Source organism: Leucopleurus acutus (genome assembly GCF_964270905.1).
Source record: "Leucopleurus acutus genome assembly, chromosome: 13".
Classification (NCBI taxonomy): Eukaryota; Metazoa; Chordata; class Mammalia; order Artiodactyla; family Delphinidae; genus Leucopleurus; species Leucopleurus acutus.
Genome location: NC_139155.1, coordinates 63,326,594 through 63,349,666, shown reverse-complemented (window position 1 = coordinate 63,349,666; position 23,073 = coordinate 63,326,594). Strand labels below are relative to the sequence as shown.

General features: G+C 57.1%; 2 protein-coding genes across 3 annotated transcripts; one reads left to right on the top strand and one right to left on the bottom strand.

The window, feature by feature from the left end:
- The first annotated feature begins 1,222 nt into the window (after positions 1 to 1,222).
- DGCR8 (DGCR8 microprocessor complex subunit) lies at positions 1,223 to 16,433 on the top strand. The gene is made up of 13 exons (XM_082852937.1): positions 1,223 to 2,418; positions 2,863 to 3,022; positions 4,846 to 4,988; positions 5,150 to 5,432; positions 6,708 to 6,905; positions 7,063 to 7,164; positions 7,724 to 7,822; positions 9,079 to 9,161; positions 13,518 to 13,618; positions 13,848 to 13,954; positions 14,857 to 14,984; positions 15,925 to 16,038; positions 16,333 to 16,433. The coding sequence occupies exons 1-13, from the start codon at positions 1,699 to 1,701 to the stop codon at positions 16,414 to 16,416; spliced, it is 2,322 nt and encodes a 773-aa protein (XP_082709063.1). The 5' UTR covers positions 1,223 to 1,698; the 3' UTR covers positions 16,417 to 16,433.
- Positions 16,434 to 17,333: 900 nt separating this feature from the next.
- TRMT2A (tRNA methyltransferase 2 homolog A) lies at positions 17,334 to 22,793 on the bottom strand. 2 transcript variants are annotated; one of them, XM_082852939.1, is made up of 12 exons: positions 22,525 to 22,793; positions 21,843 to 22,408; positions 21,540 to 21,648; positions 21,115 to 21,296; positions 20,822 to 20,936; positions 20,615 to 20,730; positions 20,427 to 20,538; positions 19,868 to 19,990; positions 19,610 to 19,685; positions 19,223 to 19,339; positions 18,991 to 19,087; positions 17,334 to 17,435 (listed from the first exon to the last, which is right to left on the bottom strand). In XM_082852939.1, the coding sequence occupies exons 1-12, from the start codon at positions 22,546 to 22,548 to the stop codon at positions 17,336 to 17,338; spliced, it is 1,737 nt and encodes a 578-aa protein (XP_082709065.1). In that variant the 5' UTR covers positions 22,549 to 22,793; the 3' UTR covers positions 17,334 to 17,335. The 2 variants fall into 2 exon arrangements, with proteins under 2 accessions (XP_082709065.1, XP_082709064.1); XM_082852938.1 differs by lacking the exon at positions 17,334 to 17,435 and adding an exon at positions 18,465 to 18,902.
- Between the last annotated feature and the right edge of the window lie 280 nt (positions 22,794 to 23,073).

Genomic DNA, 23,073 nt, shown 5'->3' with positions numbered 1-23,073 from the left:
GTTTTTATGTTATGTCCCCTTCAAAGTTCAACCACCACGCTCTGTCCCTTCACTGTAAACTTCTTAAACATGTGGTGTCTGCTGTTTACTGTTCTGTCTGCAACCAGCAAGCTGCCCCAAGTGGGCGTGGGCACGCACATGTGTCTGCATCCGCGTGCATATGGCATGTTTGTGCGTGTGTCTGCACGGTGTGGGGGTGTACATGTGAGCACATGCGTGCGTTTCTGCACGTGCTTCTGCTCTGGTGGGTGCCCTCCCTCCTGCAGGCCCCTGTGTTTGGATGGCCCCCTGCCCTGCCTTCTCAGCCTTGTGTCTTCCCTTCCGTTGTGCTTCTCCAGAGTTGCGTCCTCAGCCCTCTTCTCGGTCTGCATTCCCTCTCTGGGCGGCCTCTCCTGCGGTTTGGGTGACCGCCTGGCTGATGTGTCCTGGCGGCCTCAGCCCCGTTGGCCAGGTCTGCCCAGAGGCTCGGGGCGCCCTCCTCTGCAGGCGCTGCTTGACTGTCCCTCCGGGGAGAGGCCTCGTTGGTCGTCAGGGCCCCCTTGTCCCAGCTCTCCACCTCTGCCCAGTCAGCAGTGCGGTTAACTCTGTGTCTCTGCTGTTCTCGAGGGCACGGGCACCATGCCTGGCGCAGCTGTTGGCCTTCCTTCTCAAGTAGGGACTGAATTGTGGCCTGAGGGTCCCTTCACTCCCGGTGGCTTCTTGTTGCCCCCCAGGATGGAGCCAGGCTCCGGGCGGCTCCCAGGACTCCCCGTGCCTTGGCTCCAGCTGTCTCCTGCGGCTCCCCCGACCCACCCTGGCTGGGCTCCCTTCCCTGCGGTCACCACCCCTACCTCTCCCGGGAACAGAACCACGCCACCTCTGGCTCCCCCAGCCCGCTGCATCACTGTCCCCATCCACGTGCCCCAGGGTCCCGGGTGACAGAACCCCTGGCCCTAGTGCCGCAGAGTTGAGCCGAGGGTCTCCCGCTTGCCCTCTGACTGACCCGGCCCTCGCAGGTGAGTGGATCCATGTCGCTCTGGTGCTGGAGGGAAGCCGCACACCTTCTGTGTGTTCTGGAAAGGGCAGCCTTGCATTGCATGCTGGCTTGCCTTGTAAAAACTGAGTTAGGGGGTGCTGCGGTGAAGTTTAGTGGAGGATTTTTTTTTTAATCCTTTTTGAGCCTAAACATAATATGGTTTTTGTGTTTCTCAAGTTGGAATTACAGTGGACAATTAATAAAGTATTTAATTTGGGACTTAAGGTACAATTTAGGTTCTGAAGAAAAAAGTAAAGTTCGATTGTTTTGAAGCATAGAAGGTTCTCTTTTTGGGCAACATTCTTTTAAATTTTCACTGCTCTGTCAGTAGCACTGGGCTCTTGGTACCAGGACGCGGAGGGCTCTGTTGCGTTGTGACGACGCCTTTACGTCTCTTTGCAGGTGGAGGAAGACGGGTGCCCCTCCGGCTTGAGGACAGACTCGCTTAGTCGTCAGTCATTTAAGCTGAGTGCATTGTGATTTCCAATAATTGAGGCAGTGGTTCTAAAAGCTGTCTACATTAATGAAAAGAGCAATGTGGCCAGCTTGACTAAGCCGCCAGCGTGTGCAGCGCGGGCAGGACGGCACCCGGGTCTCGACGGACTTGTGCATGTTAGCTGTATAGATTTATGTAAGGTTTTTTAAAACTCTGGTCTTTTAAAATAGTCTTAACCACTTTTACTATGGAGACATGTGAGAGCCCCTCTCCTCTCCCGCGTGAGCCCGCAGGAGGAGCGGTGATGGAGAACCAAGCTTGCCCCCTCCGAGCGCTGCCCCGTGGACAGTCTCCACCACCTCCCCTGCAAACGTCCAGTGATGCAGAGGTAATGGACGTTGGCTCTGGTGGTGATGGACAGGCCGAACCCCCTGCTGAGGACCCGCTCAACTTCTACGGAGCTTCTCTTCTCTCCAAAGGATCCTTCTCTAAGGCCCGCCTCCTCGTAGACCCGAACTGTAGTGGCCACAGCCCGCGCACCGCCCGGCACGCACCTGCGGTCCGGAAGTTCTCCCCTGACCTTAAGTTGCTTAAGGATGTAAAGATTAGCGTGAGCTTTACCGAGAGCTGCAGGAGTAAGGACAGGAAGGTGCTGTACACGGGAGCGGAGCGCGACGCGCGGGCAGAGTGCGGTCTGGCCCTTAGCCCTGTCAGTGGAGACGTGCATGCTTGTCCCTTTGGCGGGAGTGTTGGTAACGGGGTAGGCGTAGGGGGTGAGAGTGCGGATAAGAAGGATGAGGAGAATGAGCTGGATCAGGAAAAGAGAGTGGAGTACGCAGTGCTGGATGAGTTAGAAGATTTTACTGACAATTTGGAGCTAGATGAAGAAGGAGCAGGCGGGCTCACGGCTAAAGCGATCGTGCAGAGAGACAGAGTGGACGAAGAGGCCTTGAAGTTCTCCTACGAGGTATGTCGGTGTCCCCTCCTTTGGAGCACTCTTAGCAAAACCCAAAGAGAGGTGTTTGGGAATCGCAGCATCTCTGTAAAGCTGATGTTGCAGAGGAAAGAACACCCACAGGAGGTGGAAACGTAAATGTGAAAAGAGAAAGCCATCAGGAGTCTAGGTTTTCAAACTTTGCTAATGAAAATTTGGCTGACAGGTCTGCCTCGTACCCTTGTCCCAACTGAGTTGGAAGGAGCTGCTGGCCACGCTCCCTGGTGGCACGCACACCTGCCTGAGCGTGTGCTTCAGCTGGCGGTTTCATTCCATTTGTTTTTCAGATGATCACGCAACATAGAGGCACACCTAGGCCCCCGAGAGCGCCTCCTTTCTGTGTCGTTGTCAGTGACACTGTGACACTTGCCTGGAGGGCACCGGGGGGCTGTGGTGTCTGAACAGCATATTTTGCAGGATGATTTTGACAACGATGTTGATGCTCTGCTGGAAGAGGGCCTCTGTGCTCCCAAAAAGAGGCGGATGGAGGAGAAATATGGAGGAGACAGCGACCACCCATCAGACGGAGAGACAAGTGTGCAGCCAATGATGACCAAGATTAAAACAGTGCTCAAAAGTAAGTCGGGCCAGGAAGTAGCGAGTGTTCACGGGGCTTTGCATGTATGGGCATGAGAGCCCTCAGTGTCAGGCAGCAGGTGTGTGTCTGAGGCCAGGAGGGCCCTGTCTGGTGATAGGAAACAGACAAGATGTGAGGACACACCCAGATGCATGATGGCCCAGCTGCAGGTGGTGCAGGTGCTGTGGAAACCAGAGCAGCTGGGCTTGTGCGGCGTGGTGGGGAGAGGCCTTCTGAGGGGGTTGGGCAGATCCCTGGGGAGGGGGCATCCAGGGTTATGGATGCTGGGCCCAGAGGCGGTTGCTCGGCATGGTGGCTGGTGATGGTTGCAGTCCGGGTTCTAGATTCTGTGCCAAGTGTCGGGGGAGCCACTGGAAGCAAGCAGGACTCGTTCCACAGTCTGGTCTGAAAGCATGGCTCGCGGTGCACGTGTGACTCCTGCACTTTGAGTAGAGGTGGAGGGGTCGGAGACGCGGTGGGGAGTGGTCAGGGGGTGCCCAGAGCTGGCCCGTGCAGCCCCCCTGCTGATGCGGAGAGGTCTGAGGGGTCTCCGTGTCTGTTTCTGTCTTGGCCTGGAGGCACCTCTCAGTGTCTAGGTGGAGGTGTCAGGTGGGTGGTGGAAAGGGGCTGGAGGGACACAGGACTCAGGCACACAGGTTACATCTTCTGCTGAGCACCAGCGCAGGTGGCCAGCGTGATGGGAGGAAACCGAGGGTGGCCGACGTACAGTCTCCTGGCTGCGGAGCGGACGTGTTGGCAGTGCTGGGCCGCGCGTCTGCCAAGTGGGCCGCAACAGGAACAGTAACAGACTATGAGATGCACGCGAGCTCTCCGGGCAGCTGGGCCAACTCTGTGACAGCTCACTATCGCAGACATGCCTTGTCCCATGATGTGCTCAGCTTGAGCTGTGTGAGTGCCTCCTTCTCCTTACTTAGCCCATAGCTGGTTGCAGACAGCTCCCAGCCCAGCCCGCGGTGGGCATGGGGGTGCCTGACGGGGTCTGTGCGTGTCCAACCTCACATTCCCTCCCAGGGCCGTCCTGACACAGGTGTCTGCTGGTGTTGGCCACGTGTGGGTGTCAGACCTGGCACAAGGGTGTCATTCCCTTTTCTGTGAGAATAGCTGGTGCTGTTTTCATCTCGTATGTGTCTTTTTAGATTTCACTTGGTTTTTCACTTCCATTTCTGAATTTTTAACTTGTTCCCAATACCTGTAAGAAAAGTAAGTTTTACTTAAGTCTTTGCCATGTGCTCTTTTCAGCAGCCAGGGCTGTCAGTAGCAGCTCGAACAGCACAGGCTTGTCACCTGGTCACAGGGAGCAGTGATCCACAGATGTGCAGTTACTAGCGAAGCCTACCCAGGCCCTGCGGTGCCTCTGGCCACACCTGTGGGAGGCGGGCGGGGAGTCAGTGTCCACGGTGCTTGCCAGCCGTGGAGGCAGAGCTGTGGCGAGGCCCTGTGTCTTGCAGAACCCTGCTCTAGGCTCCGAGGCCTGCCTGTGCCGTTCTAGGCTGGGGAGTATAGCAGTGAGCAGGGTGGACAGCTTCCTGCTGCACGGAGGGACTTGGAGCCTGTGGGTCACACCCAGAGGGACAGGCACAGCAGCAGAGGGAGAGCAGAGTTTTGCAGGTGGGGCTGGGTGGGACTTTCTCTAGTGGAGGGCGGGGTGTTCCCCCCTCCTACATTTTAGAGGTTCTCTGTAACGTTGGGTCCACCTTGCTGTTGTTTCTGACACGGGTTGTAACTTTGGAAACGTCCTGACAGTTCTTACTCAGTTACAGGTGTCTTTAAGTGATTGCAGGGTGTTCTTGTCTTCTGTGCAGGTCGTGGCCGTCCACCTACGGAACCACTGCCGGACGGGTGGATCATGACGTTCCATAACTCCGGAGTCCCCGTGTACCTGCACCGAGAGTCTCGGGTGGTCACCTGGTCCAGGCCATACTTCTTGGGAACGGGAAGCATACGGGTAGGGGACACATCAGTCATGAATTTAGTCTCGTAAGTTGCAGGAGGAGCATGCATGTCTGCCCACGTTGCATTGCAGCCAGACAGGCAGGTGAAAGGCACCGGACGTTCAGATGTTTGGGACCATCCTTGTAATCTGTGTTGCAATTTCACTGTCCACAGAAACATGACCCTCCTCTGAGTAGCATCCCCTGTCTGCATTACAAGAAAATGAAAGACAATGAGGAAAGGGAGCAAAACAGCGAGCTCGCCCCCTGTGGGGAGGTGTCTCCCGCCAAGCCCCTGAGCCGATCTGCAGAGCTGGAGCTCCCCCTGGAAGAGCCCGACTCCTTGGGGGCTGACTTGGGGCCCCCAGATGAGAAGGATCCACTGGCGGCCGAGGCCGCCCCCGGGGCCCTGGGGCAAGTGAAGGCCAAGGTGGAAGTGTGCAAAGATGAATCAGTTGGTAAGTTTCCAGAGTGAACTTGGTCCCTGAGGAGGAAGGGACCTGTCCGTGCTTGCCTGTCCACTCCCGCATGGCTGGAGAGGCCGTCTCCCTGAGCTTAGGAGATTCTGCCTGCTGACCTCTTGCTCCCGACCCGCACACTGGTGCTGCCCTGCAGATGGCCTTTTTCTCTGGTCATGTTCGCGATCTTTCCTCAAGTCTTGCTTTTCATGAAAATGGAACATGCTCGCATGGAGTCCTGGTGTACCAGTGCGCAGAGTGGGCGTCTCCACCACGTGGTGTGGATGCCACCCCCTTCTCAGACCCTCAGTTGCTCTCAGGTGTGGGGCGTTCCTCCCTGTCCCTCCTGCATCTCTTCCATGGTGGCAGGCTGTCTTAGCCCCCGTGCGTTTTCGGGGTCTCTCACTCTGCTACTGCCCGGCCTGTCTGGGAACTCCTGCATGTGAGGGGCTGGGGCTGCTGCTGAGGAGGGGGACAGTGGTGTCTGGCTCCCCGTCCCGGCTAGCTCTGTCAGCGGGTGGGCTGTTCTCGGGACACAGCTGGAAGGGAGCCCTCCCTGTAAGACTCTAACTTGGCGGTCTGCCTCTTCACACCGTCCTTCCGCACATGCAGGACACACCTGAGTGTGCTCCTGTTTTTCTGAAAACAACTGCCTCCCACCTCTGACCTCATGGCTCTTGTTTCCAGACTCGCTTCTCTGCACTCATGTGTAAAGAACTATGTGGTTTTGGTTTGTCACTAAGTGTGCAAGCACGTTGTTCTGTAGCTCACGTGGAATCTCAGGCATCTGCCTGGTGGGAGGAGGGGTGCAGGCAGGGCGCCAGCAAGACTGATGGGAAGCCCTGGGGTCCTGGGGGAGAGGTGGAACAAGTGCCATGGCCCTGAGCTGCCTACTTGCTGCAGGGCGTGGGGGCGGCCTTGGTGGGCACGTGGTGCCTCGGCTGCTGCTGGCCGTCCAGCACCTGTTTCCATATGGGGAGAAAGGTCCCAAAGGCTGGTTGCGGTTGGCTTTTTTTTTTTAGATTCGTTTTTGTTTTTTTATTTTTGTATTCTTATTCTTGTTCTAAATAAACTAAAGGACATGCCAGAAATTTGTCCCTAGGGGACCTGGCAGGGTAATTTGAGCTGGCAGAATGAAGGGACATGATTCTTTACTTCCCTCGCCCTTGGAGAGGAAAGGGGAAGGGGGTATCGTGTGGCTGGGACCTGTCCTGCTCACCGGGTGGAGGGCGTGACCTCCACCCGTGACTTGGGTCTCTGGTGAATCCCGTATAGACCTCGAGGAGTTTCGGAACTACCTGGAGAAGCGCTTTGACTTCGAGCAAGTTACCGTGAAGAAGTTCAGGACATGGGCTGAGCGTCGGCAGTTCAACCGAGAAATGAAGCGAAAACAGGCTGAGTCAGAGAGGCCCATCCTGCCGGCCAATCAGAAGCTCATCACTCTGTCTGTGCAGGACGCGCCCACGAAGAAAGGTGAACGGGACTCACAGGTCTGATGTTCCTGGGATGTGTGCTCCAAGGGTGCTGCATCGGCCTGTGTCTGCCCTGCGGCGCAGAGGTCCTCTCCCCGCGGGCTGGGGTGTGGTCACTGCAGTCCCCGCTGTTGCTGAGACGGCCCCTCTTGTCACAGAGTTTGTCATCAACCCCAATGGGAAGTCGGAGGTCTGCATCCTGCACGAGTACATGCAGCGCGTCCTCAAGGTCCGCCCTGTGTACAACTTCTTTGAATGTGGTGAGTGTGACCTTCCCCATCTCACTCCTAAAGCATCAAGCACGTCACTGGGGTCACTGCTGGGGAGGTGGGAGCTGACTGTCATTCCCCTCTGCTGGGTAGGAACGAGAGGGGAGGTCGAGGGGGATCAGATGGTCACCTCCCCGCACCCCCTTCCCGCTGCGCCTCCGAGGGTGGAGGGGCTGCAGCCCTGCAATGGCCACAAGCTGTCCTCTGGCCGCCCGCATCACTCCTTAGTGAAAACCAGAAGCTCAGCGTCCGCTATTGTCTTCCTGCTTCTCTGGCTCACAATGTCTGCATGCCACCCCTTGCACTCCTCCGTCCATCTTTCTCAGACGTTGGTCCCTGTCCCCCTCGACTTCCTGGCCATGCTCTCTGCCTGCTGACTGTCCCTCAGCCCCACCCCAGTGCCTCAGGGACCCCCCCGCAGGCCTCTGCCTTCCAGCAGCAGCCCTACCCCCACCTTGTCTTGTCTGTCAGCGCGAGCACATTGTGTGTGTGCACATATGGTTTTAATGTCTTGGCAAGTGTGTTTTAAAATGGTAATTTTAATTTTAAGAGAACCCAAGTGAGCCTTTTGGTGCCTCGGTGACCATCGATGGTGTGACCTATGGATCTGGAACGGCAAGCAGCAAAAAACTCGCGAAGAATAAAGCTGGTAATGTGCCTACTTGGTGTCAGAGACCCGTGTTGGCCCACCAATGGCTAGGGAAGGCTGTGGATGGGGCAAGTCTGTTTTATTTATGTAATCATCTACTTGGATCTTTTTAAATTATGTACTCACTGGAAAAGATTCAAATAGAAAAAGTAAAACGTGAGAAATGAAAGTAGAGGCCCTTTTCCATTCAGATGGCTGGGCCAGCGCCTCCCGCCCTGTCCCCAGCGCTCACAGATGCTGGTTGCTCTGTGCTGCCCGAGCCCAGGGCACCGTCTGTTTAAACCCAGCAAGGCAGGGGTGTGCTGAGAAGGAGAACAGGTGGCATCTTCCTCAGGTGGTTTTGATGTCCATGAGGACCATTTTTCCAAGTCCTTCCAGCTCCAGACTTGGGACTGCCACTCCTGGAACACAGCCAAGCAGGCCCTTGGGAAAGCTGGTGGTTTTTGGTGGAAGTCTGATGCTCCTCCTGCCCGTGTCCTGCTGCTGGCTATATTCCTGGCACTCCTTGTTGTTGGCGTGCTTTTCCAGAAGCCGCTTAGCCCCAGCACCAGGGTTATTTGGCCTCTTCTGGGGAGTGGACCACATCGCAGGCACGTGATGGATGCACCCCGGGCCCTGGCACCCCCATCGCCGCGTTGTCTTCAGAGCAGCTCTGCCTCTTACAGAGTGCGGAGCGTTTATCGCAGTCTCACCGAGTCTCGGGTTGGTGGAGTGTCTGTGCTCCGGGGCTCAGAGTGCCCCTGGGCCTTGCTCTGTTCTGGTGGTGAATGCCGAGGGTGATGGGACCCCACCTTACTGTCTGGCTGACCCTGTGTGAAGCTGTGCTGGGTTCACAAGCTCTGCCCGGTCCCCAGGAGGTCTCCTGTCAATTTTAGAGAGATTCTCTCCAAAGGCTCTTCCTGCTTCACAAGTGGGGTGTTCCTGGGGTCTCGGAGCAGAAGCCTGTGAGGGTCCCATGGTGGGTGGGGCCATCCTCATGGCGCTGGCGCCTCGCCTCCCACCCCCACCCCATGCTCCTCCCCACGTGCTCTTCGTTTTGCACCCCTGTTCATGGGGTGCCTGCACTCGGCTTCTCGCCACCCCTGCGCTCGGACCTGCAGGCGCTTCCCCAGAGTGTCCTTTTGGCCCAGCTGCTGCTCCCCACCACACCCTTTGCCTGTGCCTCACGTGCAGGCCCTTGGGGCTCTGTCCCCGGGGCCCAGGCTCCCTCGGCCGTGGGGACCCCACCCTCACCCTCAGTGTTGCTCTTTCCACAGCCCGGGCCACGCTGGAAATCCTCATCCCAGACTTTGTTAAACAGACCTCTGAGGAGAAGCCCAAAGACAGCGAGGAGCTGGAGGTGAGGGTTGTGAGCCCACCCTGGTGTCAGACTGTGCTTGGGTTTAATCGCTCAGGTGCCAGGTGCTCCGTCTCTTGTATTTCATCAAAGAGGAGACCTGCTTGTCTTTGCAAGCAGAGGAAATGTTCTTGTCAGAGAATTCTGTCCTTGTGTCTTGCCGAGGGTCGTGAGAAGCTGCGGGTAAATGTTTCGGAAGGAAGCCATGCTCCGCTGTCAGCAGATCCAAAGTGGAGTGAGCCTTTGAGGCAGAGGCTGCAAAACCTAGATTGTTCTTTATGTTAAGAACCATTTAAAACTATTTGTAAAGTTTTTCGGGTAAATATGGTCCTATGGTTATTTGTAGCAAGGGCTTCTCACTCTGAAGAATGCATTCTTTTTTATAACACCATAAATTTTTCCCTTTTAAACTACACAGTACAGTGGATTTTTGTACATTCAGAATATTTTCATCACTCCAAAAAAAAACTTTGTCCCCATTAGCAGCCACCCCCATTCTCCCCGTTCCCAGCCCCTCAACCCCCAGCAGCCACTCATTTACTTTCTGTCCCTGGATTTGCCAATTCTGACGTCTTCTGTCAGTGGAATCATACGATGTATGTTCCTTTGCGACTGGCCTCTTCCACTTCACGTGCTGTGTGAGCTGTGAGTATTATCAGGTTGAGGACGTTTCTTCCACTCCTGGTTTGTTGACAGTTTTTGTTAAGAATGGGTGTTGGATTTTGTTTTTTCTGTTTCTGTTGAGATGATCTCGTGGTTTTTGTCTTTAACTTTACTGATGTGGGGGGGTGTTTCATTGACTTTTGAATGGTAAACACACCTTGCATTCCTGGGATAAATCCCACTCAGTCGTGGTGTATAATCATTTTTATGCGTTGATAGGTTTGGCTCACTGGTATTTGTTAAAGATTTTTGCAGCTATACTTATAAGGGGTACTGTTCTGTATTTTCTTTACTCGTGATGTCTTTGGTGTTGGTATCAGGGTAATACTTGCCTCATAGAATGAGTTGGAAAGTGTTGCTTCCTCTTTCATTGCAAAGGATTTGCAAAGGATTTGTATTAATTTTTTTTTTTCTTTACGGTACGCGGGCCTCTCACTGTTGTGGCCTCTCCCATTGCGGAGCACAGGCTCCAGACGCACAGGCCCAGCGGCCACGGCTCATGGGCCCAGCCGCCCTGCGGCATGCGGGACCCTCCCGGACCGGGGCACGAACCCGTGTCCCCTGCATCGGCAGGCGGACTCCCAACCACTGCGCCACCAGGGAAGCCCTTAATTTTTTTTTTTAAAGATAAACCACACACTTCCTTGGTGGTACAGTGGTTAAGAATCCGCCTGCCAATGCAGGGGACATGGGTTCGAGCCCTGGTCCAGGAAGATCCCACATACTGTGGAGCAACTAAGCCCTGCGCCACAACTACTGAGCCTGTGTGCCACAACTACTGAAGCCTGTGAGCCTAGAGCCCGTTCTCCACCACAAGAGAAGCCACCTCAATGAGAAGCCCGCACACTGCAATGAAGAGTAGCCCCCGCTTGCCACAACTAGAGAAAGCCCGCACGCAGCAACGAAGACCCAACACAGCCAAAAATAAAAAGATATACCATGCAAGCACAATATTTATTCCTTCATTTATTTATTTATTTATTTATTGGCTGCACTGGGTCTTCGTTGCAGCACACAGGCTTCTCTAGTTGTGGCATGCAGGCTCTGAGGTTTCAGCACACAGTCTTAGTTGCTCCGCGGCATGTGGGATCTTAGTTCCCTGACCAGGGATCAAACACACGTCCCCTGCATTGGAAGAAAGATACTTAACCACTGGACCACCTGGGAAGTCCCGGTATTAATTTTTTAAACACTTGGTAGAATTCACCAGTGAAACAGTCCAAGCCTAGACTTTGCTTGGTTTTGAAGTTATTTATTTACTGATTCAATCTTTTTGCTTGTTATACATCTTCAGATTTTCTACTCCTTCTTGAGCCACTTTTGGGATTTTGTGTCTCTCTAGGAGTTTTCCCACTTGATCTAGGTTATCTAATTTATTGGCAAATACACATTCATAGTATTCCGTTATGATCCTTTTGTTTAAACTTTTTTAAAATAAATTTATTTTATTTATTTTTATTTTTGGCTGCATTGTGTCTTCATTGCTGCACGCAGGCTTTCTCTAGTTGCAGCCAGCAGGGGCTGCTCTTCATTGGGGTGCGCAAGTTTCTCATTGTGGTGGCTTCTCTTGTTGCAGAGCATGGGCTCTAGGCACGTGGGCTTCAGTAGTTGTGGCACGCGGGCTCAGTAGTTGTGGCTCATGGGCTCTAGATCACAGGCTCAGTAGTTGTGGCACATGGGCTTAGTTGCTCCGCGGCATGTGGGATCTCCCCGGACCAGGGCTCGAACCCGTGTCTCCTGCATTAGCAGGTGGATTCTTAACCACTGCGCCACCAGGGAAGTCCCTTATTCCTGATTTTTAGCAGTTTGAGTCTTTCCTTTCTCTTGGTCGGTCTGACTAAAGGTTTGTCGATGTTGTTCGTCTTTTCAAATATCCAACTTCTGGTTTTGTTGATTTTTTTCCTGTTGGTTTTTTATTCTCTATTTATTTCTGCTCTTGCCTTTTATTCTTTTTTTCTGCCAGCCTTGGGTTTAGTTTGTTCTTCTTTTTCTAGTGTCTTAAGATTAAGGTATTGATTTGGGGTCTTCTTTTTAAATATGGAGTTTACAGCTATAAATTTTCTTCTGTGTACTATTTTGCATCCCATAATTTTGCTTTAATATATGTTGTGTTTCTTTTGTCATTTGTCTCAAGGTATTTTCCTGATTTCTCTTGTAATATTTTTCTTTAAACTAGCGGTTATTTTAGGAGCATTTACTTTTCATATATTTGCGAATCTCCCAAATTTCCTTTGGTTATTGATTTCTAACTTAATTCCATTGTGGTTCAAAAACATCGTTTTTGTGATTTCAGTCAGTCCTTCTAAGTTTATTGAGGCTTGTGTTGTGACCGCCTGAGAGGATGTGCATTGTGTGTTTCTGAGTGGAGTGAACAGGCGTCTGTGGGTTGAGCTGGTGTGGGGTTTGCTGTTCTCGTGCTTGGTGGGTCTTCTGTCTGGACTGGTGTTGAGTCCCCAGCTGTTACTGTTGAATTGTTTATTGCTCCCTTCACTTGTCAGGTTTTGTTTCATGTATTTTGGGGCTGTTAGGTGTGTATGTGTTGTTGATATTGTGATATAAAATACACGTTTGGTCTTTGTCCTTGGTTCCTGGTGGGACCTTCTAACGTAGTAAATAAATTAACGTTTGGTTTTTGTCTCCAGTTCCTGAAATAGTTCCAGTTGATAAAAGTGAAGGGAACGTTCTATTCTAACCCCTTCAACTACGCCTGAGTTCATGTTCAGGAGGTGAATTTTGGAAGCCCCGAGGATGGGGGTTGGTTGCCAGGGGAACCATCATGTAGTCGGAGGTTGGACTTCCAGCCTTGTCCTGTGCCCTCCCCCAGTGCCCGGGGAGGGGTGGTGCTGGGGGTTGGGTTCATCCCTCGTGGCCAGGGGTCTGAGCAGCCTGGCTCACACAGCAATGCCTCTGCAGACACCCTGACTAAGGGGCTCGGGGTGCCTCTGGCTGGCGGACCCATTGAGGTGCTGGGGGGGCGGGGTTGTGCTTAGAGGGGGATGATTTCCTGCTTGCTGGAACCAGGGCCTCCTCCTGATGCTGGGTGGGGAGGAAGCCCCCTCTCTGCCAGAGCAGCAGGTTCCAAGGCTTTTATATGAAGAGGGCAGGGCTGTGGTTGATGCTGCTACAAGCCGAGGGGCCCTAGAAGCTGGACAGTCTGGGAAGGGACCCCTCTGAGAGGCCTCAAAGGAGCATGTGGTTCTCCGTTACGGCCAACCCGGGAGGGGGCCCACACTCCTGAGTGGGAGCCGGGGGCCATGGGGTCAGAGCCGCCTCTGGGCTGGCAATGCCCCTGTCACCAGCTTCCTTTTTCTTCCCTGAACCAGTTGGGCGTCGCCTCTTAAGAACCTTGGTCACGTTTCTGTTCTGCCGTGTCTGGTCACTTTCTCTCTTCTATAACCTCACTTTTGATGGTTTTCAAGCTTTTTTCCGAAGGTTGTGTGTCTTTAGACTTCTGACCGGTCGTCTGATCAGCCTCTGATTCAGGATGGGCTCCCCAGGCCAGCGGCAGGCAGCCCGGCCCTTGCCATTCCTCGTTTGTGTCTCGGGCATCTGGGTGGGGAGGTGTGGGATGTGGGATGCAATGTCTCCGAGAGGTAGTGGTGGGGGCAGGAGGCCCCAGGGGAGGCGGCAGCACGGGAGCCGCTTCACGGGGCCACGGGAGTGGCCAGCACTATGACCGGCTGCTTCATTTTGTAGTATTTTAACCACATCAGTATCGAGGACTCGCGAGTCTACGAGCTGACCAGCAAGGCTGGACTGCTATCTCCCTACCAGATCCTCCATGAGTGCCTTAAAAGGTAAGTGGGGGGGGCGCTTCCCTGGCCATCGGGCATGGGGGCCTCTCTTGGGTGCCCAGCACCCTTCCACCCAAGGGGCTGGATGGCGTGTGGTGGGAGAGTCCCTCCTTGGAGCAGCGGTTTGGGGAGAAGGGTTGGTTCTGTCTTGATGGGCCCTTGGAGGGCTTTCTGGAAGCAGCCATTTCCTCCCCGTCAGTTGATGTCACCTACTGTCTGTTTTCTCCTACAGAAACCATGGGATGGGGGACACCTCCATCAAGTTTGAAGTGGTTCCTGGTAAAAACCAGAAGAGTGAATATGTCATGGCGTGTGGCAAGCACACAGTGCGCGGCTGGTGTAAGACACACACCCCTCCCCCAATACACACAGGCTTTCAGTGATCCCGAGGACCACTGCCCTGGCATCAGCCGAGCCTCAGTTGTATGCTGACTGCCCACGGTTGTGCCCACAGCATCCCATGTCCACATCTGAGTCACAGCTGACCTGAGTGCAGCTGTGGGTGTCCAGTCCCCGGGCTGGTCATTTTGGCTGGGCTGTGTTGCTCCCCAGCGGCTGCCACCACTGCCCCTGTCCAGCCCTCGGTCCCTGTAAAGGGAGCAGGAGCCTCCTAAGACAGCAGCAGAGCCCCCTGCAGGGCCCTCTGCTGTTGCTGGGCACCAACTGTGCTCTTCACCTAATCTGGTGTTTGGTTATAACCTTACTTGCAAAGAAACTTTGTGTAACTACTGTAAACACAGACCAGCACTGGGTAAGTGAGAAGGTCATGACCAAGCAGGCCCTGGGTGTGCCCTGTGCCCTGCAGACACCATTCCTTGCTGAGGCCAGCCCTGAGCAGGTGGGCAGGGCATAGGATAGATCCCCCATCTGAGCCAGAGGCCCCTGCTGCTCTCCAGGCCTGTTCTGCACCCTGGCCCCACCTTCTCTCCATCTAGAAACGTCCCCAGCACAGGATGCCCTCTGGATGCTCCCCCACCCCTGTGTCTGCCCTGCAGGTGCGTCCTCTGTGTCGGCAGATGTGGGCTGGGGGCCGGGAGGCCTCATAAGCTATGGCCTTGGGTGTGTCCTGGCCTCCCCGAGCTTCTGATGGGCTGTTCTGCAGGATGGGCCGGGCTGAGGTGCTGTGCCCAGTGCAGCGGCTGCGCCTTCTGCCCCCTCCCGTCGGGAGCACCCCTGTCTGGACGAGGTGGCCTTGTGGATGGCTGGTATCTGTGACTCCCTCTCTCTACATTTCCTCTCAGGCAAGAATAAGCGAGTTGGGAAACAGTTAGCTTCTCAGAAGATCCTTCAGCTGCTGCACCCACACGTCAAGAACTGGGGGTCCTTGCTGCGCATGTATGGCCGTGAAAGCAGCAAGATGGTCAAACAGGTAATGGGGTCCCCTTCTGGCACAGGGGGCCGGGGGCAGAGTCGGGCTCTGGCTGCATGGGGAGGGGATGGGGTGCGGGCCAGGGCTAGAGGGAGAGCGAGCAGACCACACACAGACAGCTCTCCCTGGCCACCAACTTTCAACAGCCCATGTGTGTCATCTGTTTTGTTTCTGCTCTTTGGGCCAAGATCTCAAGATTTTAGCCAATACCCTTAGGTTTTTGTGTTTGGGGTGGAGAGAAGTACAGGGAAGCGAGGTTTATGTTGACTTTTTCCCTGACGTTTACAGAAACGGTCTGGGTCACCAGCACCCCTGTGAGTGGTGGGTGTGGAGGGTGGGGACTGTGGATGGTGACCCCCAGGCCGTCTGTGAAGAGCTCCTTGCTCTCGGCCTGACAGGGTGGGTGAGGGGAGGGGACACTGGGCCCCGAGGTGCTTGGCCCTGTGTTGCTGAGCCTCTGCCTTCGGGTCTGTGCTCTACTTCTGTGCATTGTGCTGGGCTGTGAGTGAGGGGAGAAAGCCTGCTTGGGCCCGTGGTGGGAGCCCCCTGGAGCTGGCGGGCAAAGGGTCCATCCAGAGGCAGGGGAGTGTGGCACCCACGGCCAGCAGGCATCTTCAGATATGGCTTCTTCACCCTGGACGGGCCTGCAGGGAGCTCAGCGTCTGGGCCCCACAGGCTCCCAGGGGCCGCAGTGCCGGGGCAAGTTCTGTCCTGCAGTGTGCTGTCCCCCCGGCTGAGGCTGTGTCCTGGTTGCTCCTGCCTGAGGGCTCTGGGCATGTCGAGTGCCTGCTCAGTGGCTATGTCAGAGGCCAAGGGGGCCGGGGGAGCACCCTGTGCAGGAGGCAGTGGCAGAAGTGGGGAACAGCTGGCAGGCAGCCATCCAGGCGGGTCAAGGGAGGGGTGACCCCAGACGGTCCTGCGAGCGGGCTCTGCTCCCCAGGAGACGTCGGACAAGAGTGTGATCGAGCTGCAGCAGTTTGCCCGGAAGAACAAGCCCAACCTGCACATCCTGAGCAAACTGCAGGAGGAGATGCGGAGGCTGGCGGAGGAGAGGGTGAGGCCTGTCCGCATGCTCTCAGGCTGTGGCAGTGCTGGAGAGCTGGTGGCCCTGGCCTCCTGTGCACTGATGTGGGGTCCCTGTAGGGCTTGTCGGGGCAGCTTCAAACCCCTGGTGGCTGTGACCTCCTTGACCCTCCACTCCTGGGCATGCGTCTTGATGCCCACAGAAGTGCCAGCACGTGGTGCTTTGCGATCACGCACATTCTGCAGCCCCGCCACCGGCCTTTCACCAAGGTTGGGCTGCAGGTTCCCATGTCGCCTACATCCCTGACCTTGGCTGTTCTTCCAGGAGGAGACGCGGAAGAAGCCCAAGATGTCCATTGTGGCATCTGCGCAGCCTGGCGGCGAGCCCCTGTGCACTGTGGACGTGTGATGGCTGGTGGTCCGGGCTCAGGGGCTGCCAGCTCTGCTGCAGGGGAGACCTGCCCTCACTCTGCAGCCCCGGGTCTCCAGTCCACGGTCCCCTGCCACTGCGTGTCTGACAGCCAGGTCCACGCAGCTCTTCCTTGGGGGCCACCCACAGGTCTGGGTGGCCATGTTAAAGCATCGACTCAGCCTGCCACACAGGTGGACACAGAAAGGTGGGAGGTCGCCATGGACCTCTGCTTGTGTGGACATGCTGCAGACTGGTGTTATGAAGGTTTTCATGAATTTTAGTATGTAACAGGCGCTGACAAGAAATGATAGTTGGATGACATGAAATGAGAAAGCCCTGCGCCTGGTGCTCCCACGGGCACCGTAGGGACCTGGCCAGAAGATGCACGCTGGCACCCCATCCCCTTCCCCACCTCCTGGGTTTTCCTTTTTTCTCCGAAAAAGTTATAGTTAGGAAGGAGTATTTCAGACCTCTTTGGTTTAAAATAAACACAACTTAGTATCAGAACTATTTTTCAGAGGCTGTAGGCAAACCACCAAGGTGATCATTCTTTGCCTTGAAATGCATTGCCCGTGATGTGGATGAAGGCACCTGTCCCTGCCCAGCTTGCTGCCCCTGCCTGGGCTGGGGGGTGCAGTCCATTCTTCTGAGTAAGTCTTAATGCCCCCAAAACATGCCTTCTTAGACACTGAGGCCCCTCACCTTCGCTGGCCTCTGGCAATTTTTTACTAAATTTTTGCACAGTCAAGTCTGTCCACCCATCAATTTTTAAAGCTTTTATGATATTTTAGCGTTTGGAAAGAAACTTTTACAGTGAGAGTAGAAGATAGATTTGGAATCACGTAGCAGATGTGAACAGTTAATGCATTTTAGCTCGTGGATTTGAGAGGAAACGAGGACCCTCAGTGCAGTGTGTTCACATGCTGGTGCTCCTGTCCAGAGCTGGTGCGAGCATGTTGGGGCGGCACTGGGTTTTGAGAGCAGCCATCTGGTGCAGCCAGGTGACTAGGTGGCCCCTATGGACAGGTGTGGGGTAGACTTGTTCCCACTGAGTCCCAGCAGTCCAAGTTGGTTGTGAGCCGTTGGCTCCCCGCCCCTGGCATCTGTTCAGGGCACCGTGTGCTCATGGCACAGTGCTTGACACCTCCCCTGTGGGTGGTGTTTTTACAGGAGACAGTATTCTCTATGCCCTGCCACCCACCGTGACTGAGGTTGGCGCCTGTGCCGACCTTTGTAAAAGAGAGTCCGCAAATCAAGTTGCTATAATTACACTTGCTTCTGTCCTGCCCCGTCTGCAGTTGTGAATAACCATTTGACTATAACTGTTTGCCCTTAAAACAGTCAGATGCACCACCTCGAACCAAAGCTTTGTGCACACTGGAGGCAGGTGAGCCTCACTGAGGCCTCCCCGAGTCCTTCCTCTGTCCTGTGTATGGGTACAAGTATCCTGTGAACACAGCCGTACTGAGGGGGCAGAGGGCAGGGGGAGCCTATGCTGAGGCCACTTTTGGGTGGCCACCACCCTTTGTGTACCTCCCAGGTGGCAGCTGGGCCATGGCTATAGGGGTGAGCCTTGATTGTCTGAAAGCATAAAGCAAAATGTCCAAAAGGAAATGGCTGGTCTGTCTTTCTTCTGGCCATGGGGTGGTCCTTAATTGGCTAGAGCTGCCCTGAAGGCCAGAGCAGCTGAGCGGTGTCCCAACCGCACCCCTAGCTCTTATGGTCACTGGGAGGTATGTCCCTTTGGGGATGGGACTGCAATGAGGGTGGGGAAGGGCAGTAGGGCAGCATCTCATTCTGTGCTCCCCATGCCATGTGTACAGTTGGCCCTTGGCCACAAGGCCTGTGTCTCTTGTCAGACAGCAGGCTCTCTGCTGGGACACCGGGACTTTTGGCCACGCGAAGAGCTGGGAGAACTGTTCCAACTGGGCCAGTTCTTATGAGCGCTCCTGGCCCTGCCCCATTGCACCTGTGGTGAGAGTAGAGGAGAGTCCCTGTGTGCCAGGCTCTGAGTTCTTATCACAAACATTGGTAGTTCAGCACTTGTTTATTCCAGCCCTTGCGGCCCATTTTGGGGGTGAGGGGAGAGCAGGCCACAGGAGCCCACGGGGACAGGGGTCTTGTACCCTCTGTGGCTACTGCCTGAGTATGCCAGGCTGGGCAGGGCAAGGACTTGGGGAGCCCCAGGATTCTGCCCATGATGCAGTCTGGGTGCTGTTCTGGAAAGGCTGGTTTCTGCTGCCTCAGAGAACTAAGAAGCAGGGGAGGCCCTGGTTTCTGGTGGGGTGTCACCTGGGGGCCCTGGTCGGGGCTGGACAGGAGGATCCTGGGGCTCTAGGGCCCCCATGCCATTGGGGTGCTCCACTCTCTCAAACAGGATGAGCATCTCACAGTGTGGGGTCTGCGGGAACAGGTCCACGGCCACAGCCTTAACTGGCCGGAACGGACTGCCCTTCACCCGGTTCGACGGGGCCCTGCAGAGGCTGTATGGGAGGGAGTGCCATGGTCAACTGCGTGGGTACAGCAGGGTCTCCTGGGGTGAGGCCCCATCCACCCATGCCCCACACTCACTCCACAAAGTTGCCCATGGCTGCTCGGGGGTTGCAGGAGACATATAGGAGTCGCTTGAGGTTCTCAGCTCTGCGGACAGCCAGGATCACTTTGGAATCTGGGGAGGCACAGACCCCTCAAGGGAGAGTCCCCAGTGGCTCCCCCTCAAGGAGTGGACAGGGGCCCGAGACCAGGCAGCCTAGTGGGCCACCCTCTGCCTCCCCACAGCACCCCTCAGGTGGACACCACTCACGTAGACCGGCGCGGGGTGGGTCCAGGATGGCCATGAGCTGCTGGGATGCCAGTCTGCTCACCAGTGCAGGCACCAGGTCCTCGGCCCTCCCGCAATGAAACTCAACGTTGCTCAACTCTGGAGGTGACAGAGCAGCGGCCCTGCCATGAGGCCCGGAACACGCCCCAGAGATCTGCCCGGCCATGTCCAGAAGCCCCCAGAAGACACCTCAAGAAAACCCTTCCCTGCGGGGCAGCCCCAGGCATCGTGGGCGCACAACAGGTCCGCACAGTAGGGGCCCTTTCTGCCCCCACCCCGTGAGCCCTAGGAGCCACTGGGTGGGTCCCAGGTGCCCTGTGGAGGGACACACAGGGCCTGCCACCCACTGCGAGGCCCGCTGGCTCTCACCGTTGTCCAGGGCATTCACCCGGGCGTCCTCCACAGCCTCCTGGCACAGCTCGATCCCCACGACTCTCTTTACCTTCTGGAGCAAAAACAGGGCAGACTGATGGCACCCCTCCCCACCCCTGGATCTTCTGGGGGGCAGCGGAAGAGGACCTGGAACAGTCTGAGGTTATCTTAGGGGGGTCATGACAGACAGGACGGGTGATGACACAAGGGTGGGGTGGGGGAGAGCATGCTCTTGACCGGGGTAGGAGGGCTCACCCGGGCCAGAGCCAGGCCGATGGTGCCGGTGCCGCAGCACACGTCCAGCACCGTGCTCCCTGCGTCCAGCTGGGCCCAGTCCTGGATGAGCGTGTAGAGCACCTCAGCTGCAGGGGTGTTCACCTGGGCGTGGGTTACACATCAGAGCAGCCTATCCGCTGCCCACCAGCCCCCCAGTGTCTGCATCCCCAGGCGCTTGTGCTCTTGGTTGCCCCCCCCAGACTCCCTTCTCCACCTCTAACTGCCTGAGGGCCCCAGGGCCCCTCCGTCCACACCCTGTCTCCCGGCCCAAGAAAGCAACTCAATGCTACCCCCCTCCCACCTCCTCGAAAGCTGGACCCATGGGACCCCTGCAGCAGCTGATACCAGACCCCACCAGTGCCAGAGCCTGGTGTCGTGCCCACAAGCCACCCTCCCACAGGGTGGTCACCAGGGTCTAGCGAGTGGCCACGGTTAGTAGCCCTTCTTCCAGGTGGCCGACCTCACAGCCCTGGCAGCTCCCTGCCTGGATGCTTTCCCCTCTCTGCTGCACCAGCCCGGAGCCCAGGGATCTGGTCACCTGGAAGAAGGCGTGAGGGGAAATCCGGAAGGTCAGCCCCAGCAGGTCCTCGCGGATGCACTCGTCCCCGGCCACGTGCTCCAGAGGCAGGCCCTCTTGGCTGGGGGTCTTTCTGTGGGCGGGAAGGTGTGTCTATTGGTGTCACCAGTCCTCGGAGAAACCCGCCCAGCCCCACCTGGACTACCTACCGCTGTCCCTCCTCCACGAAGTAGAGGCAAGTCACCCCGCTGGTCTTGCCTGACCCCTCCATGAAGTGCTGTGCCAAAGAAGTCTTCAGCCCCTCCAGCTCCTCAGGGCTCAGATTCTGGAGCAGGCAGTAGAAAAAGCCCATGAGACTCTGTCGAAGTCTGCTCTGGCCCAGACACCCCTCCCCCAGCAAGCCACCCGCTTGAGACCTGCGGGTGGAAGTAGGCAATGGCCATGGCTTGGCCACGGCGGCTGATGCGCACGGTCAGCTGCTTCCAGTGACCCGAGTATGTCTCCGGGTCATACGCCGAGTAGGGAGTGGACCTGTGGGAGCCACAGATGGCCCTGAGTCCCTGACATCTGCCGACCAAGATAGGGTGAGCAGCGTCCCTGCTCTCTCCTCCAGCCACACCCACCAGACCCCCCAGATAGGACCCAAGTCTTCTGCTCCCAGACTGCCTCGGGATGTCCCGAAGCCACCAGCCCAGCCACGTGTCCTCACCGGATGAAGTCCTGGAAAGCCTTCACCACCTGCTTGGTGGCCCCAGGGATATGCACGGTGTCGAAGGGGGCTGCCACAGCACACGTCCCGCCCTTGTACTTGCCAAGCCGGCAGCCGACTGTGTTGTCTTCCCCATCCACCCCAACACCAACAAGAAACTCACATTTGTTCCGATACTCGGTCTGCAAGGAGAGAAGGAAACAGAGATGCCCACCCTTACCCCGGCGGTCCAGCACTCGTGCACGGAGGGTGCACAGCAAAAGACAGCAATGACCAAGGCCCTGGTTCCCCCGCAGACCCTGGCAGCCCAGGGCAAAAGGCTGACAACTAACAAGCACTTGATGAGAACCATAAGCAGAAGCGCAGCAGAAAGAGAGATGGAAGAGCCAGGAAGGAGGAGCTTCTGTGAGAGCAGAGGCCCTGACCTGCTGAGGTGATGGCCGGACCCCCTCCAGTGGGCAGCAGGCCTTGTTGTGTTTGTGCCTCTGTAAAAGCAGCCAAGGGAGCAGGGCGCGGTTGGTGCTCCCGATTTCCCTGCGGGGCAAAGGAGGAGCAGAGGTCAGGCTCCAATTGCCCAAGCACCTGGGACCCTTTTTGGGACCTCACTGTCCCGACCGGTAACACAGGGTTTTTACTGGTTGGCTCCCCAAAGGGGTATCTGAGCAGGCTGAGCGCACAGGGAGCCGCCGATGGGCGCTCTGCCCAGGAGTGCCTGCACCCACACTCACTTGGCAAGCTTCTGCAGCACCTGCTCACACTCCAACCGCTTCCGTTCAAGCTGCTCCGCGTAGGGCATCGTCCAAAGAGGGGTCACCACATCAGCAATGCACGTGGCGGGGGTGGTAGGCGGCTCCCCTTGGTCCTCCCGCTGCCTCTTCCGGGCCAAGGGGTCAGCCTTGGGCCTGGCGAGGCGCACGCTGAGCGGCCGGCCCTTCCACAGGGCGCCGTGCAGCACACACAGGGCTTTGTCGCGCTCGGCGGCGCTGCGAAAGGTCACGAAGGCGCAGGGAGGCTGCCCGAACAGCTTCGTCTTGTGGGGCTGCAGCCCGAAGCGGCCCAGGAAGCGCCGGACGTCGCTAAAGCTGGCGTGGCGCGGCACGTTCTGAAGCTCCAGCTTGAAAATCTCCGAGGTGAACAGGCCAGCCCGGATGTAGCCGTAGGGCCCCGGCTGAGCACCCGGTCCCGCGGCCCCGGCCCCCGTGGCCTGCTCCTCCCCCTGATGGGGGCCCGGGGCCGCGGAGCTGCCCGGCGCGCTGGGGCCGTCCTGGACGGGGCCCCCCACGCACGCCCGGCCCTGCGTGGAGACAGCAGACAGGCGGGCTGGCTGGGGCCCGCGCGCTCCGAGCCTCTCCCTCCCCATCCCATGTCACCACCCGCCCCCGGCTCCGCCAGGGTCTCCCTTCACCGTACTTCGCCGTCGAGCTCGTCACCCATCGTCCGCTCCGTCCGCCGCCTCGCCCGGGGCCTGGCACACGGGCGGCGAGCGGAGAGCGGCTGCGACTCGGCGAGGCCGGCCCTGCTCCGGCCCGAGCAGGGGCGGGACTCGTACCCTCTGCGCTCAGGTCCGGGTCCCGGGCACGGGCTGCGTAGCCAGCCAGGCAGGGTCCCGCGCCCGCCGCTCTCCTCGCCTGCCGCTCTCTCGTCAGCCGGCGCGCGCAGCTGAGGCGGCGCGTCTCTATCGTCCCCGCTTCCGGCGACGTCATCGCCACGCGCCGCTAGGACCCCCAGCACTGTCCGCGAGCTCTAGGGGCGCGCGCGGCCGCGGACGGAAGTGCGCGCGAGGGCCGCCGGGAGTGCGCGCTCCCCGGCCTCCGGGCGGGCCGGGCATGCGCTGCGGGCGTTTTGGCGGGAAGCGCGGGGCGGGCTGGACAATGAGAGTGTCCGCCGCCTGAGCCAATAAAGCTGCGCTGGTTTTGAATCGCGGCGCGTTTCCCGCCGCCGGGGTCAGGGGTCGGGGTT